The sequence below is a fragment of the Ochotona curzoniae genome, unplaced genomic scaffold, assembly GCF_017591425.1.
Source record: "Ochotona curzoniae isolate NIBS_2020 unplaced genomic scaffold, NIBS_Ocur_1.0 contig_64, whole genome shotgun sequence".
In the NCBI taxonomy this organism is placed as follows: Eukaryota; Metazoa; Chordata; class Mammalia; order Lagomorpha; family Ochotonidae; genus Ochotona; species Ochotona curzoniae.
Window position 1 is genome coordinate 40,757,097 of NW_024466502.1, and position 16,648 is coordinate 40,773,744.

The following is a 16,648-nucleotide window of genomic DNA, read 5'->3' on the forward strand; positions in this document are numbered from 1 at the left end:
GTTTTTTTACACATTTCATTATCAGTTTAAACCAAGACACTGACACCCAGAAAATTAGGTGTGGAAAATGGCTGAAAATAAGTCTTTGTAACTATTTTTTTTTGTTTTTAAATGTACTTGAAAGGCAGAGAGAGAGGGAGAGACGGAGAGCAATCTCGCGTTCAGTGGTCGGCCCCCAGATGGCTGCAGCAGCTGGGCCAGGTGGTGGAGCCCGAGTCTGGGACAGTCTCCCCCTGCCTTTCTCCAGGTGCATAGCCAGCAATGGATTGGAAGTAGGACAGTTGGTACTCAAACCAGTGTTGACATGGGTAGTGTTATAAACCACTGTACAGTTCCAGCCTCTGTAACTAGTTTTACATGGACATTCAGATAGGTAGGTTTCTATAAAATTAAGCATATTTCACTTCAGTAAAAAGGTTAATGCAGTTTTAAAAACTAAAATTCAACCTAATACTTTGAAATGCATATATTTTAGATTACTGCCTTTCCTAAATTACTAAAGTTATTGTTGAAATTGGCAGTTTCATATCCCCAGTGAGTACAGAAAGTGGAAGGAAGACTAAGTGAACTTGAAAAAAGACTCTCATTTCTTACAGGCTATTTTTTTCTAGTGCTTATCATACAGTTTGCTGGATTGTACCGGTGTTCAAATTAAGCACAAAACCAAGCATAGAAAGGTACCCAGGTAGTCGACCAGTTAGAGTGCCCGTTTCCTGCATCTGGGTTTGGATTCCCAGCTCTGTCCCCTGATTCCAGCTTCCTGCTTAGGCAGGAAGTAATTGACTTAAGTAATTGGAACCCTGCCATCTACCTGAGAGTGCCGGTTTGACTGGCTCCTGGCTTTGAGCTAGCTCAGCCCCTAGCCTCACTTAGTTGTGTGCGTTTGGGGCGGGGGCAGGAGGAGACAAACAGCAGGTAATAACTTTGTCTCTCCCAGTCTCTACTTTTTAGAAATCTATTTGAGAAGTAAACACCTGGACATCTTTTTAAAGATTTATTTTTATTATTTTTTTATTGGAAAGGCGGATATACAGAGAGGAGAGACAGAGAGGAAGATCTTCCGTCCGATGATTCACTCCCCAAGTGAGCGCAACGGGCCGATACTATGCCGATCCGAAGCCAGGAGCCTCTTCTGGGTCTCCCACGCGGGTGCAGGTTCCCAAAGCTTTGGGCTGTCCTCGACTGCTTTCCCAGGCCACAGGCAGGGAGCTGGAAGGGAAGCGGGGCTGCCGGGATTAGAACCGGCGCCCATATGGGATCCCGGGCGTGCAAGGCGAGGACCTTTAACCACTTGCGCCACCGCGCCGGGCCCCAACACCTGGACATCTTTACAACCATTTGGCATTGCCAGCGTTGTATTATGTAGAAGTATTGGTTCATTACAGCTTGGAAACTGTTTGAGAAGCACTTACGGTGCCTCCCAAACTGGGACTTCACTGCATTCTGAGGGAAAATGGTCTGTTCACTTTGGAGAACTTAGTGATAAAGAGCTTCCTGGTTTACAAGGTCACATCACTGTGTCCCAGCTCCTCTCCATCTGATCCAGCTCCCTGCTAATGCACCTGGGAAAGCAGAGGGAGAGGCCTGGGTCCTTGTGGGAGAAGCAGAAGCAGCTCTGGCTCCTGACTTCAGTCCAGCCTGACAACTGCAGCTCTTTGGAGAGTGAACCAGTGGATGAAATGGATATAGCTTAGACTCTGCCCTCCAAATGAGTCTTTTAAAAAAATGTTCTTGCTTGTATTTATATAAAGTCAGCCTGCCTGCAATAAGAGTGCCAGTTTTTCTGTCCACTCAACCCCCACGTCAATAAATGTACAATATTCTTCCCTTAACAGTGCTTGAATCAAAATTAAGTATTGGAACTAAAGACAAATCTGTTATGTTGCTGATAGCTTCTTTTCCATTGAATTATGAAAATCCCAATTTTTTATTTTGGGAGAGAGCTCCATATCTGATGTTTTCCTAACTGGTGGTGGTGACTGAAGGGCCAAAGCTAATAGTCAGGAACTCAGTCCTACTGTTGATTGAATCTTGGCTATTATTTTAAACAAAGCTTCATTTTATTTATGTGGGAACTTGAATATGAAGGCAGCTAACAGCCCCCTCCTTATTTGATAAACCTAAATCTGGAAGGCAAAATAAAAATTATAATATTTACAAAAATTTTTTTTTAAATAGAGCAAGAAAAAAGATTTCCTGTAGAGTATAGCATACCTAACATTGAGAAAAAATGCCTCTGAGGAAAAAAAAATTACTAGTAATCTTTATGTTTTTAGAAAGTTGATAAATGGTGTTATCAAAGTTATTCTGTCCTTTTAAAAGGAATTGAGCATTATTTAATATTTGTGTAAAATTAGTCATTGAAGTCTTAAATATTCACAACAATTTATCAATAAGCCATCTGTCCATAGAGATTGGAAAGGTATAAATTTATATTCACTTAATATGGAGATAGCTCTTATTTTAATTTTGGTTGAGCTTTTACCTGGGCCTCTCAGGTGCAGGAAGCTGGCCCACAGGTGGAGCAGGACTTACAGCCAGGCACTCTAAAACGGGCTGTGGGCAACTCAGCTGCTCAACAGAACACTTACCCCTTCCATTTTTAAAAATGTATTGCTCAGCTCTTTCACAGTCCCATTGTCTGATGCTTTCAAGATAAAGTTAATCTCATGTTTTGTTTTCAGACCTCCTTTTGGTATGCAAAGTCATTGTAATGTCATATTTTCTATCAGAACAGTTTGAGATCCAAGTGTAGTTACTTACACTACTGGAAATCGGAACTGAAAAGACTTAATTTTAAAATCTGGCTTATTCAAGGGCTGATATCTTCAGGTGTTTCGCTGTAATAGTAGTGGGGTTTTTGCTGATAGTTTCATTTTTGTTTTTAATTTTGTATGGCCTTGTTTGCAATGTGAGCATTGATCTCTAACAAGCCATCATAATCAAAAACAAAAAGGATACTTATTTTAATCTTTATCCTTATTTAAAAAAAAGGTAGAAATGGGTATGACTCAGAAGCAGGCCATCATGAACAGACTGGGAGAAAAACATGTATTGGTGTTCAGTTGTCGAGACAATCCATGTAGAGAGTAGGAAGTTGAATGGAGAATATGGAATTCAGCAGAGGGGTCTGGGAGTCATCAATGTGAAGTGATACTGAAACCAGTGTAAACTGGTCATGGAAAGTGACTGCAGGGAGAGAGATAAATCCAGGTGTAAGGACCTTAGAAATTTAAAGGCCACTTTATAAAAGCAAGCAGCAGCAAAAGAGATGAAAGGAAGAAAATGAGAAGATAGTGTCATAGGCCGAAAGCGGCTGACCAGTTGTGCCGAATCCTGCTGTGTGAACCACTAATAAGGACAGAAAAGCAGAACTATAGTATTTTTATAACACTAAGACTTTGATGTACTTAAAACCAATTTTAATTGGTGCTAGGAGATAGGAAGAAGTTAACTTACCTAGTTCACCTTTTTCAGAGATTTTTGTGAGGAAAAGAGGAGCCAAATGGGGGAAGTACTTGTCAGTAGGATCAGGTGCCTAGGGAAAAAGTGCTGGTGGGTTTTGTTGTTTTTGTTTTATTTTAAATGTAGGAGCTTGAGTAATTTTGAGCAAATTTGAGTGGCAATGGAAATGATCAACTGGAGAGGCTGATGAATCAGAAGAGATTAGATTTAAATTCAGCAGGGATAAGTGCAATGTTCTTTTAGTCCCCAAAAATCAATTGTATAAATACAGGAAAGAGATTTGGCAGTATTTCACATGAAGAAAGAGCCGTGGGGGGTGTATTTGATCTCAAAGCCTAAGACTTAACAGTGTAAAAGCAGCCGAAAAGAAGTTAATGCAGTCTCAAGCTGCATTAAAGGACTAAATGTTGCCGTAATGTTTGTGCTTGTCCTTCATTTGTTGTGCTAGCAATTATTTACCACACCATGCCTAAGCTTAGATCTCAGGTTTGAAAGGACAATGATAAACTAAGCAGCAGTCTGAAAACAGTTGTAACAATAGTCATTCATTCTTCAGCTTTTAGTTGTTGGGGCCAGCACTGTGGTGTAAACTTCTATTTGCCACGCCATCAGCCCCTATTGGGGTGCCAGTTTGAGTCCTGGTTACTATACTCTCAGTGCAGCTTCTTGCTGCTGGTTTGGGAAGGCATAAGAGGATGATCCAAGTGCACAGTCCTTGCCACTCATGTGGGAGACCAGTAGGGAGTTCCTGACTCAAGGCTTTAACCTGGCCCAGTTCCAGTTAAAGCTTTCTCTTTCTGTATCTGTCCCATTTCCTTCCACCCATCCACCCCCCAACCCCCACTCTGCCTTGCAAATAAAGCGTGTATTTGTTGATTACTTCATGTAAATCAAACATGTTAGATAGCCTAGTAGGAAATAATTTGTGGGCCTCTTTAAAGATCTATTTTCTCACCCTTTGACCAACAGGATATAAGCAAAAATGACATGTGTGACTTCTGAGCCTAGGCCTAAAGGATGTACTACCAAGTAAAACTAGTGGACTCTAGTGAGGCAGCTTCTAACCCCAGCTGATCTGATCCTATGATAAGACATTTAAAAATCATTGTTGCTTTTAGCCATAAATTTATCCTGGCATGGGGAAGTTTCCCTGCAATCCTCCAACAGTAGAGCTTTCAACAAAAAGAAGGGCAGCCAGAGGGAAGGCATCGAGAGTTTTGCTTGTGGCATCTCAATAAGGAGGGAATATTTGAGCAGAGACTTGGGAGTAAATCATGCAAAAATGAGGAAATTATTCCTAGTACATCACCTCCTGAAATGAGAACACACTGGATGCTTCTGGAATTAAGATTATCTGATTTATAGCAAGCAAAGGGAAGGTAGGTAGGAAATGTGGAGAGAAATCCTAGGACCAGATAATGGGGTGTCTTGCAAATCAAAGTAAAAACATTGGACTTTAAGTGTTATGAGAATATTCAGAAAACTACTTTGGTGGCTATGGAAAAAAAAAATACAGAATCAGAAGTGAAAGAAAAGAGTTTAGCAGAACAGTTTGTAGTAATATAAATGAGTAACATTCTCTAGGATTAAGACTATCGTAAAGGAGGTAAAAAGTAAATTAATTCAGGATATATTTTGAAGGGAAAAATAAAGCTGATGAATGATGATCAGGAAAACTGGCTTTCCTGAGATTTTAGGGATGGTCAATGTTTACATGAAGTTCTTGAAAACAACATATGTGCTTCATGTGTTTAAAAGGGCACCATTATCACTCAGGAGAATTATAAGCAGTGAAGTTTAAAGGGTGTAATGAAAACTAATCTTCTAGTTGGGGCTATCTGAATTGCTCTGAGCAAGACACCATGCTTAGATTGCTCATTACAAGCATTTAGGAATATAATTTTTAAAAATCTTTGAGGGCTTGGTGTGGTAGTATATTAGACCAATCTCTACTTGTTAATGTCCCAGCTGTTCCACTTCCAATCCAGCTCCTTCCTAAAGGCCTGGAAAAGTAGCGGAGGATGATCCAAGTGCTTGGGCCCCTGTACCTAAATGGGAGACCTGGAAGAAGCTCCTGGCTTTACACCAGCCCAGCTCTGGCCGTATTGACCATATGGGGAATGAACCAACCAAGGGAAGATCTAAGTCAAGTAGAATTAATCTTTTCAAACAAACCAATCTCAAGATGGTGTGCTCCCCAGATGCCTGCAGTAGTCAGAGCCATTCACACCACATAGATCTCCCTTAGTTGGGAATCTGGTTACTTGAGCCATCACCTCCACTTCCCGGGACCCGGAGTCATACCAAGCCAAGCCATCCTACAGTAGGACCAAGGCATGTTAACTTCGAGCAAAATTGCCTGCTCCTCTTGCAGTTTGATCTTTTACCCTGCCATCTTGCTGATCTGATTTCTTAGTTCAAATAGTTTCTAATGAATTACATAGGGTTTTATGTGTAAGATCATGACACGAATATAGTTTTACTTTTTGCAATTTTTAAAAACCAGATTGCCTTGGCTAGAACTTCCAGTGAGAAGTCGAATAGGAAAACCAGCTGGTGTTTGCCTACTAATACTAGATCCAGGTATTGATATTAATGCCCTTTGTTAGACTGGGAAACATGCTAAAATATGTAGTATGTTCTTTCTCTTACTGATTTGAGTGCTTTTATTTTCAAAGGATGTTGGACTTAGTACCTACACTTTTTATTCATGTTTACCTGGAAGAATGATTCAGCCTTTGTAAAGCAAGGAAATAATGGAATAGTGACTCATTCTTCCTTTGCACATGTCTTGATTCACATCTAATACAGATGTAAGTCATGGTCACCCTTAATATTTATTGTCTAATGACATACACTTTGAAATCATCCTGTGATTCATCTATCTTCTATAAGGAAGAGAACCTGGTATGATTTAGGGAATTGAGTAAAAAGTTTTACAAAAGCCAAATGTGTAATGTGATAAGTGTAATGAGCAGGAAGTCCTATAAACAAAATAATAGGCATTGTGGAATGGTGAAAAAGAGTACAGGATCAGGAGTCAGCCTTGCTAATCATCCCAGATTTACTCAGGTTAGCTCTATAGCTAGTGCTGGGCAGATAAATAAAACTCAAAAATTAAAGCAAGCACAGAATCAGTCCAGGATGGCTGGAAGAACTAAATGAAATTTTAGAGCAATATTGCCGCACTTATCATTACGTTGCTCATAACGGTTGTTGAGTATTAGTGAATTCTGGAAAGCATCAAACTTGACCTAGATGTCAGTGGCGTAACATCAGTGTTCAGTAGACATATTAGAACTTTACACAAGTCAGTCAAAGGATCTCATTCATGTAGCCATTACCCAGATTTTAAAAAACAGAGCCATACTACCATCCCAAGAACTCTAATGTCAAGGGAAACCCCAGGATACCTCTAAACATCCAGAAGGCATATCAGTCCAAGATTAAGTTCAATCACTGATATTTAAGAACATCTGAGATGGTTTGCATCACCTTGGTAGCCTGAAAGTTTATATTACTTATATCAGGATTGACATTAGCTCATTCCAACATTTTCAGAAGTAATCCTGTGAAAGCGACTTAACAAGTACATAAAACTTTGAACAGCTTTCTTTGTAATTCTTGCATTTGTGGGTCTTCAGCTCTTGATATGAAAACATGTTATCCTCAAAGGCAAAACGTCTATGTAGTTTCCTCAATTGTTGTTCTTTCTACTACAACGCCATGTTTGTTGGTCCATACCTCTGCTGCTTCTCTCTCTAAATGGCCTGAGTGAGACAGGCTACTTACAGAATGCAATCTAGATGGTTTTTGGATTGTTGTAGGCTTGGGACGTTTTCTTCTGCTGTCGGTGGTTTGCATTTAAGGGAAGAGTGCAAAATGAAAACACATACGTGGCTTTTAGGCAGTGGTGAGCAATGACAGTTTTTAGGATTAGAAGTTAGAAAGGGTATGATGTTTAAATAGCTTTAATTGACAGTTTGGAACTAGTGTTTTTACATATCAAATAGGCTCTGGTTTTTAATCATTCTGTGCTTGAAACAGACCTTAATTTTCCTCTTGTTTTAGAATTCAGTGCAAAAAAAATACTCTAAAAGGACTGAATTTGTAGGTTAGTAGGAATCCAGGATTATATAAATATGTAATAGTTTGACTTAAGAAAATTCTTCCCTGTTTTCTAAACATTACTTTTTTTTTTTAACTCTTTGAGCAACAGTTTGCTCATTCATTTGTATTAGTAAATGACTTTAGCACTAAGTAAGACTGAGGTTTTTTGGTCTTATTTTTTAATCATAAGGCTTGATAAGATTGGAGTCAGTGCATCTCCTCCCCTCCCCCAAATTAATCCTTATCTTTAAAAAGATGGATATTCAAGTCAGAAGACATGATTAAAGACTGACTTTGCTTACTGGACAAAACAAAGTTCCAGAAAATTCCCTAGTCACATGTTTGAAATATAAATGTCTGACCATTAAAATGGTTCAAGTGTCTCAATTATTCCTGATTATAACTCTTTTCCTCACAAGTTATTTTTTGCTGTTGGATATTTATGCCACTTTTCTAACAACAGTACAAATTTTAGTAAACAAATGTATCGGTCTGTTACATTGGGGACTTCAGTTAGTTCATTGACATTTGTTAATCCATTTTTTTTTCTCCTCTCAGGGGGATCACCTTACCTAGCCACTAAAATAAACGAAGCAAAAGACTTGCTAGAATCAACCACCAAGCACTGACTGATGTTGAAGAGTTGAACTAAAGGAAGCAAAAGGGGATACTTGAAGGAAAAAAATATCCTGCACAGTCTGAAATACTGATGTTGACCACAATCTTTCAGCATTGAGCAACACAGCAATAAAAAGCGTTATTACCTTTCAAAAGAACCTCTCTAAAATCCTGTAAGATTTTTGTTGTATCACTTCTAAGTCCACATGCAGAAGTGGGCAGACAGAATGACCGCCAGAAACACAAATGAAATTTTTAGTCGAAATTTTACTATTTAGGTTTGTACCCTCATTTCCCCTTATTTCCTCAGAGAAGTTTGGAACTTTGCCTACATCAGGTACTTAAATGTTTTTGAGAGCAAATACTTGCTGCCACCTCATAGGATAATTATTTGAAAGGGTGGAATTTACTAAAGGGTATTTTGTACAGTAGTTGTTAGGACTTGCAATAGAATGCTGCTCTCCAAGACCCTGTAACAGAAGCACAAGGGCTTGGAGAGGCACTGAAATGACGAAAGATGGACAAAATGAGCTCTGAGCAAAAGGAGTGGGAAGAAGCTATAACCACAGTGTTCCAGCACTGTATATATTTGTTATTCCACCCATGATGCATAATGCACCAGGAGTCCTTAGAATTAAAACTAGGAGCCAATCATGGATCCTGACCCAAAGATCTTATGCCTAGTCACATCGGTGGTGAGTTCCATGAATATGAAGAGGTACAGACAAGTTAAACAAGAAAAATAGTTTAAAATGAGTGCATGATGGGAGGAAGGGAACTCTTCAGTGACAGATGGGCTTATGAGAAAGTAATATGATTGTGATCGTAAAACTGGGTGAATCGTGTTTCTGAACAGAGCTAACAGAAATGGAGCTATCCACTAGTTTGGTTGTGGTTCCTAAAAAGGAAGGAATGTACAGTTTCTGGTCATCACTTTACTTTTCCAGAGGTGAGAAAATCAATTCAGAAACAGTGCCACCTTTACTTCCTGACATCTTAGAAATGCTGGATTCATTCTATGGGAGTTGAATGATTATTTCATCTCAAAATACGTATTATTTTTAACACTCCTAGATTAAGAATTCTCAGCCTTTGCATTATTGACATGTGGGCTAAATAGCTCTTGAGGAACACTTGCCCATGCATTGTAGATGATTCACAATGTTTGGTGTGTTAATTACTGAAGAGTCATACAGATTATGTATCTGCTACCTAAGACACTTAGAACCAAAGTACTTTAGATTTCCAATTCTTATTGAGATGGAATGCAAATCTAAACATAAAATCCATTTATAATTCATACAACTTATATAAAATCTAAAGGTAATTTCATGTGATAGTAATTGTGCATAAAACAAAGGTTCAGATTGTATAGTTCTCCAGTGGTGGTATTTCTCAGCTCAGAACATACTGAATTTTCATGTTGGGGATGTTAGAGCTATAGGTTCTCAATGATAAGGATGTTTCTGAATCAACTCAAGATGACAACTATGTGGCCAGAGGAAATCCCTGTTGCAGGAGGAGAGAGCATCAACATGAGCCTCTTAGATCCTGGCTACACTGATGAATTTTGGGGGACATTTCTTTCTACCCGAGGGTCCAGCATCATCACAGATTAGTCGCCCTGTGATGCATACTACCTGGAGAATACTTGTTGCTCTGATTCAGAAAAGGAGCTTACCAACACAAGCACAGGCTGCCAGGTGTGGCATCATGAGGAGGAGTCACTGTTGGAGCCCAAACTGTCCTTTAGGTTAGCAACCCTCAATCCATGGGGCCCCACAGACACCCTACTTCTTCAGCAAAAAGACTGCAGTCTCACAAATGCCACTAGACAGAACAGCAGAGTGACCTTAGAAGCCTAGTCCATGCAATGTTCTGCCCTGTAAGGGAGTGAGAGCAGCATGAAGAGCCTGCTCCTGGGAGTAAGGGTGCTGACCCTCAGACTCCCTGTTTACTTCATGAGAGCATCACTTACCTCACCAGGGGCTCATGCATATCAGTACTTTGAGCCCATGTTCCTGACACTTGAGCCTGGTCTAGCCAGTAGGAAAAAGCCATGTTTGTACCCCCGACAGCACTCACCAGTAACACCCATTTACACGGTTGGGCAGCACCTCACAGGCCACAGGCCCTGCTGACTTGCACCACCAGCATCACTACCGTGATCTCTCCCTGTAAAAACGGAGGTTCCGTGTGTCCCTCACACAGCGCCAGCCCTACTCATAGTTCTGGCCCCTTGCATGGCAGGGATCGGAATCTCACTGGGTCCCAAGAGCCCCTCAGACCCCTGCCACTGCTAATGTCAAGTACAGTTAAGAGATTAGTGCAGCATCCAGTTGTAACTGAAACCAAGTAGCCTACCAAACTACCACCAGAAGACTTATCTCTAAAACAGTCCAATGCCAATGAAAGGAATCCTTTAAAAGAGTAGCCTACTGGCCTATCACATGCTCAAATATCAATTTATGGGCACAGAAACTTGAAAAAAGCCCAAGGCAATGTAATAATGCCAAAGGAAGACATCACTTAGCTATTCTACTTTGAAAAGGAGATTGTGTATCCTTGTAAGTGTTGCGTGGTTTAACTGGCATTTTTCTCAGATGTACAATGCTAATCAAAACAGGAATAGAATATATGATATGAAGAGTTCAGAGACAGTATCTCAAAAGAAGCAGTAGAAATCAGACGTAAATTGATTAAATAGAAAATACAATAAACTCAGCCACAGATAAGGATAGCTTGAATAGAGGAAGGATAGCTGAACTTTAGGACAGGTCTTTTCAAACATTCCAGTCACAGGGCTGGTGTCCAAGACCTTTGGAACACTCTTAAATGAATGTTAAAATTTGGGGAGTGCCTGAGGGAGTAGAAGTAATAGCCACATGGAAGGTATACTCTGAGATTATTTCTGAAAATTTCCCCGTCTATGGAAAGACAGGGATATCCAAGATTGAGAGGCCCAAAGGCCTCCACATAGATGTGACCAGAAAAGATTAAAGCAGTACGTTACATTCAACCTCAAAAAGTCCAATGGTTTTGTAAATCTACCAGTTCACCCATAAAGGTACATCTATTAGATTAATAGCAGATTTTTCAAGAGAACTCATAGGCTAGGAGGGAATTCAATGATACATTCCACAAATTTTGAAAGGAAGAAACTGCCAACCAAGAAATCACCTTTGATGAAGGAGAGGAATTCCAAAGGCAAGAGTGAAAGAAGATACCCCATACAAACAAAATCCAAAGTGGGACAGGAAGCACTTTCCTCATATAAAACTAAGACAAAAATTAAAATTCATGCTATGCTGCTCAAAGCATCAACTCAACAAGATTTAATGATTCTAGGAGTCCGACGGCTTGGCCTAGCAGCTAAAGTCCTCGCCTTGAACGCGCCCAGGATCCCATATGGCACTGGTTCTAATCCCGGCAGCCCTGTTTCCCATCCAGCTCCCTGCTTGTGGCCTGGGAAAGCAGTCGAGGATGGCCCAAAGCCTTTGGACTCTGCACCTGTGTGGGAGACCCGGAAGAAGTTCCTGGATCCTGGCTTTGGACTGGCATAACATCAGCCGTTGCAGTCACTGGACGGAAGATCTTCCTCTCTGTCTCTCCTTCTCTCTGTATATCTGACTTTCCAATAAATAAATAAATCTTTTAGAATTATTAAATCTTTTTTTAATGTATAAACTCAATACTGTAACACTCAGTTTAATACAGCAAACACTACTAGGTGTAAAGAGAAGGCTGCGATATTGTGATACACTATACTCAGTTGATTCACATACATCAATCAAAGATCAATGGTACATTACCTTAGGCATTTACAGAGCATTCCATCCACAGCTGCAGAATATTTTTTATTAGCACATGAAATGTTGTCTTGGATGGGTCACATATTATGTCCTGAATCAAGTCTTATTGACTTCAATAAAGTTAAAATCATGGATTATTTTTTCTGGTTACAACAAAATAGAAAGGAGTGACTCCAATAACCTTTTGCATTTGCACAGAGAGCTCACTCATGTACCTCTGAAGGAACAGTGTTTCATTGAGTCAAAACAGAAAGGAAGACATTCCTTGTTATCAAATACTGCATAGCAAAAATTACAGGGTAGAGCAAAAGCAGTGATAAGAGGAAGTATTTAGAAGTAAGTACCTGCACCAAAAAGATAGCAAAAATTAAAAAAAAAAAAAACAACTTGACAAAGCATCTCAGAATACTGGAAGAGTGAGAACAAAACAATCCCCAAAATTACTAGAATGAGGATCAGAATAAAAGTAATTAAAAATAGAGAGATCGACTAAATAGTGTTTTTGAAAACAAATCAAAGTCTTTATCTAGACTAATTTTAAAAACACTCAGAATGAGAAAGGAGATGTTCTAAGTATTGGAAAACCTAAAACAAAAGGATGACTTGTTGAACGTACAAAACCTACCAAAATGGAAGTAAGAAGACAGAAAACCTGGACCAACAATTAGATCAATTAGCATCAAAAATCTTGTAATAAGGAGAAGCTCAGAATCCCAGAACCTCATTTCTGAATTATACCAAATTTTCAGAGATGAAATCAAATTATTCCCAAGCTGTTGCCAAACATTCAAAATCATTCAATGAAAAATTATAGTAATTGCAAAAATTAGACAACTGTCCCTAGTGAAAATAATTGTAAAAATTCTGAAAAAAAATTAGCAAATTGAATTTAGTACTTATGAAGAAGATCAACCACCATGATCAGTTTGGATTTATCCCAGGAGTGCAAGGATGTTTCAGCTGTCCCAATCAATAATCATAGTACATGATATCAGTAGAATGTAAGATGAAATTCTCAAAAGACACAGGAAAGCTTTCAATAAAATCAACACTCATTCATGATTGAAACCCTACACAAATTTTGCATAGGGTTTTCAAGATAAAATTTTTTTATGTAATAATGAAATTACTGAAAAATAAATCATAAAAGGTATCAGAACATACCTAGACAAATTTGACCAAGGATGTTAAAGAATTTGACAATGAAAATCAGAAACAATGAAATCTGTAAAGACATCACATGTTTATGAAATAGATGAACTAAAATACATCCATACTACAGTTTCAACTTCAGTTTTCCATATAGGCCCACAAGTCCTCAAATAGCAAAAGCAATGCTGAGCAAAACACAAAGTTAGAAATATCACAATAATCAATTTTAAAACAGAACTGTGGTTACCAAGACAATATTGTACCAGTAAAAACAAAACAAACCAAACAAAAAGCCACCAGAAGCAAAGAACAATGCAACAGAAATCCCAGAAAAGAATCCAAGCATCTGTGGTGAACCGATTCTTGACAGTAATTTAAAACAAAAAATACTAGGCAGACGACTCCCTGCCACTTCAGTAAATGGCTGTTGGGAATATTGGGTTATTGGGTGGGTGTTCATGTAGCTGAAACAAAATAAACCCTGGCTTAACTCTTGCTTAATCCTATAGAAAAGAATTAGACTAAATGTAGAAAATATACAGCTATTGCTAGAAATTATTGGGAAAACATTTTAAGCATACATAATGGATTCCTCCCTCCCCCCTTTTTTGGTTTGTTTTTGAAAAGACTTGAATTTCAAAAGCATAGACAACAAAATGGGGTTATCATAGAAAGCTTCTGCACAACAAAAGAAATTAGGGAAACGAGGGAATATACAGAACGGAAAAATATATATTTCCAAACTTTGCATCTGACAAAGGGTTAATATCCAGATTATATAAGAAGCTCAAACCAACAAAATAAGAATCCAATTAACAAGTGGGCAAAGACCTGAAATAGATTTCTTAAAGGGAGAAATATAAATGGCTAGCAAATGTCAAACAAAAATAATAAAAATAACAAATAAATAAATAACATTTGCTATCAAGGAAATGCAAATCAGAACCACCATGAGGTGTCATCCCCAGAGAGAACATCTATCATCAAAAAAACCCAAGATTGGGCTGGCATTATGGCACAGTGAGTTAATCTACCACTTCAAATGCCAGCATCTCACATCAGGGTACTGGTTGGAATCCCAGCTGTTCCACATCTAGTCCAGCTCCCTGCTAATGCTCTTGGGAAGGCAGTGGAATATGGCCTGAATCCTTGGGCTATTAATAAGTCACACGCAAGAACAGGATAGAGTACCTGGTTCCTGGTGCCAGCCTGGCCCAACCACAGCTATTGCCTCCACTTGAGGAATGAACTGGCAGATCGAAGATCTCTATATCTGCTGCTCTTTCAAATGAATAAAATCTTTAAAACAACAAATAGTAACAAGAATATGATAAGGAACCACACACTGTTATTGGGAATGTAAACTAGTCCAGCTAATATGGAGAACCAGAAAGGGTAGGAGGGAGGGACGCAGAGAAGGGAATATCATTGTGCTCTTAGAAGGATAGCCGTATATCACACTGAATCTCAAACTAATTAAAAATGCTAATAGTAAAATGAAAAAAACATAACAGAGCAATCCTACTCCGAAATGAAATTTAGCATATGAACAACACCTATACTGTCACATTCATGGCAGTACTAGAAGACAAGCTATGCAAACAACCAAGGTGTTAGTTGATGGAATGGATATAGTATTTCACATTGGAATATTTTGCAGCCACTTAAAAATAATAAGATCTTGACATATACAACGAAACGGCTGGAACTGGAATTCATTAATGTTAAGAGAGGCCAGATACAGAAGCAAACATTGTTTAATGGAAGTCATGCATCCTAGTGTTACACAGCACAGCAAGGTAATGACAGAGCACCATGATGTATTATATACAAAATGGTAAACTGGAGGAGAGGAGCTTGTAGGTGCCAAACACGGGGGAGGGCAGAGAGATGGTAGTGCTGATCGCCCGATTCAGTTGGTTCGCACACATGTAACTGTTGAAGTACTGCAGTGTGCACTCGTACAAGAATTTCATGTTAATAAAAAAATTTTAAATAAGAAAAAAGTCCATTCTTTGCTGTACTTGTTGGTACTGAGGTTAGTTTCAAACATAAAAGCAGTTTATGTTCATAATAATTCATGTATTATCAGCAGCAAGCTTTCATTGAATGGATATGCCATTTATTCTGTTTTAAATGACTCTCAGCAAGTGTTAGACATAAGCTTGTATAGGGTATTCAGTAAAGCAACTTGAGTTCTGCTAATCATATGTTCAATTCACAGACCACACAGACTTCCAGAAAAAGCACAAAAGGTTTAAGAGACATTTCCTGACATTCTTTGGAGGGCAAACTGCCCAAGTTGAGAGAACCCATGCTCACAGCATTTAATGTCTTTTCTTTTGGTACGAACATTTAAAATTTCAAATTCACTTGCGTCAGAGCCAACAAAACAAACTTTGCCTTGAAGTTCTCATGCAGGTCTTGTCTTTTCCATATTTTAGTGTTTCCCTTGTTTGTGCTATTTTCCCAGTATCTGAAATGCCATCCTAATGCCCTGCATTCCACATGCCAGGATCCAGTCAGAGTTCAAGGTCAAGCTAAAATACAGACCCTTTCCGGCGTCTCCAGAAGTGTTTAGGTCTTCGAGTGCAGGAACCGTACATACCCACCTTGTTCACCTTTGCATTGTCACTACAGAGGAAACGGATGAATACATTCCTGTGGCAAATGAATGAGTGCCTTGCCATAGAACAACTCCTAGTGTACCATACCTTATTTTCCCCACTAATCCAGGAATCTTGTCTCTATCTTTGGAATAGCTTTAATTTGGTACCTACTAAGTGTATTGAGAAAGGGTTGCTACTGTGTATTTACTGTACACCAAAAAAATCTTATTACTGTTTTGAAAAGTTTTGCCAAGTACTAGCAGGGCGCTCTCAGAACACAGCTCTCAATTGATTCCATGTTTTTCTAAACCAAACTGTATGGTAAGATTTTGACTTACTCTAGTGTTCTCTTGGAGTCTCCTTTGTTGTCATTTTCCCACTGTTTCCTTTGTCATTCCTATTTCCTGTGCCTTCGAGCCAGAACTGGTGTTGAAAATTATCCTTCAATTACGTGACCATAGGTTGCTTGATTTGTCAGTTACAACCTGTGTATGTAAAATACGGAGAGTACTACTACCTAATCAAGTTGCTATAAGGAATTACAACGTGTAAAGCATTTAGTCATGTTGTAAAGGATCAAAGCTACCATTTCAGTGTCTCAATTTTATCTTTTACCTACGATGGGTTACGGTTTAGGTGTGCTGCACTGATTTGCTGCTTTTGCTGTTGGGACTGCAGTCTGGGAAAGACGGCAAGGCAGCTCTATTCCTCGAGCATCAGCGGAGGCCTGAGGAGCTGTTTCACACGGCTGACAGGTTGGGACTGATGGTTGGCTGGGATCCTCAGTTCCTCCTTCGATAGTCTCTTTTCCAGAACTACCAGAGCCACATCTCAAATAGCTGTGCTACAAAGGACAGTAGTTTGAGAGACAGGAAGTGGGAG

At 39.1% G+C, this 16,648-nt stretch overlaps 1 protein-coding gene across 2 annotated transcripts in view; it reads left to right on the forward strand.

Annotated features, from left to right (window-relative positions):
* Window positions 1-8,870, forward strand: part of DNAJC15 (DnaJ heat shock protein family (Hsp40) member C15) — a 72,656-nt gene extending 63,786 nt beyond the window's left edge. Inside the window, exon 7 of one of the 2 annotated variants that reach the window (XM_040991360.1) lies at window positions 8,134-8,870. In XM_040991360.1, coding sequence (XP_040847294.1) covers window positions 8,134-8,204 — 71 coding nt within the window. In that variant the 3' untranslated portion in view covers window positions 8,205-8,870. The remainder of the gene's footprint in view (window positions 1-8,133) is intronic. The other variant, XM_040991359.1, reaches the window with a different exon arrangement.
* The last annotated feature ends 7,778 nt before the right edge of the window (window positions 8,871-16,648 follow it).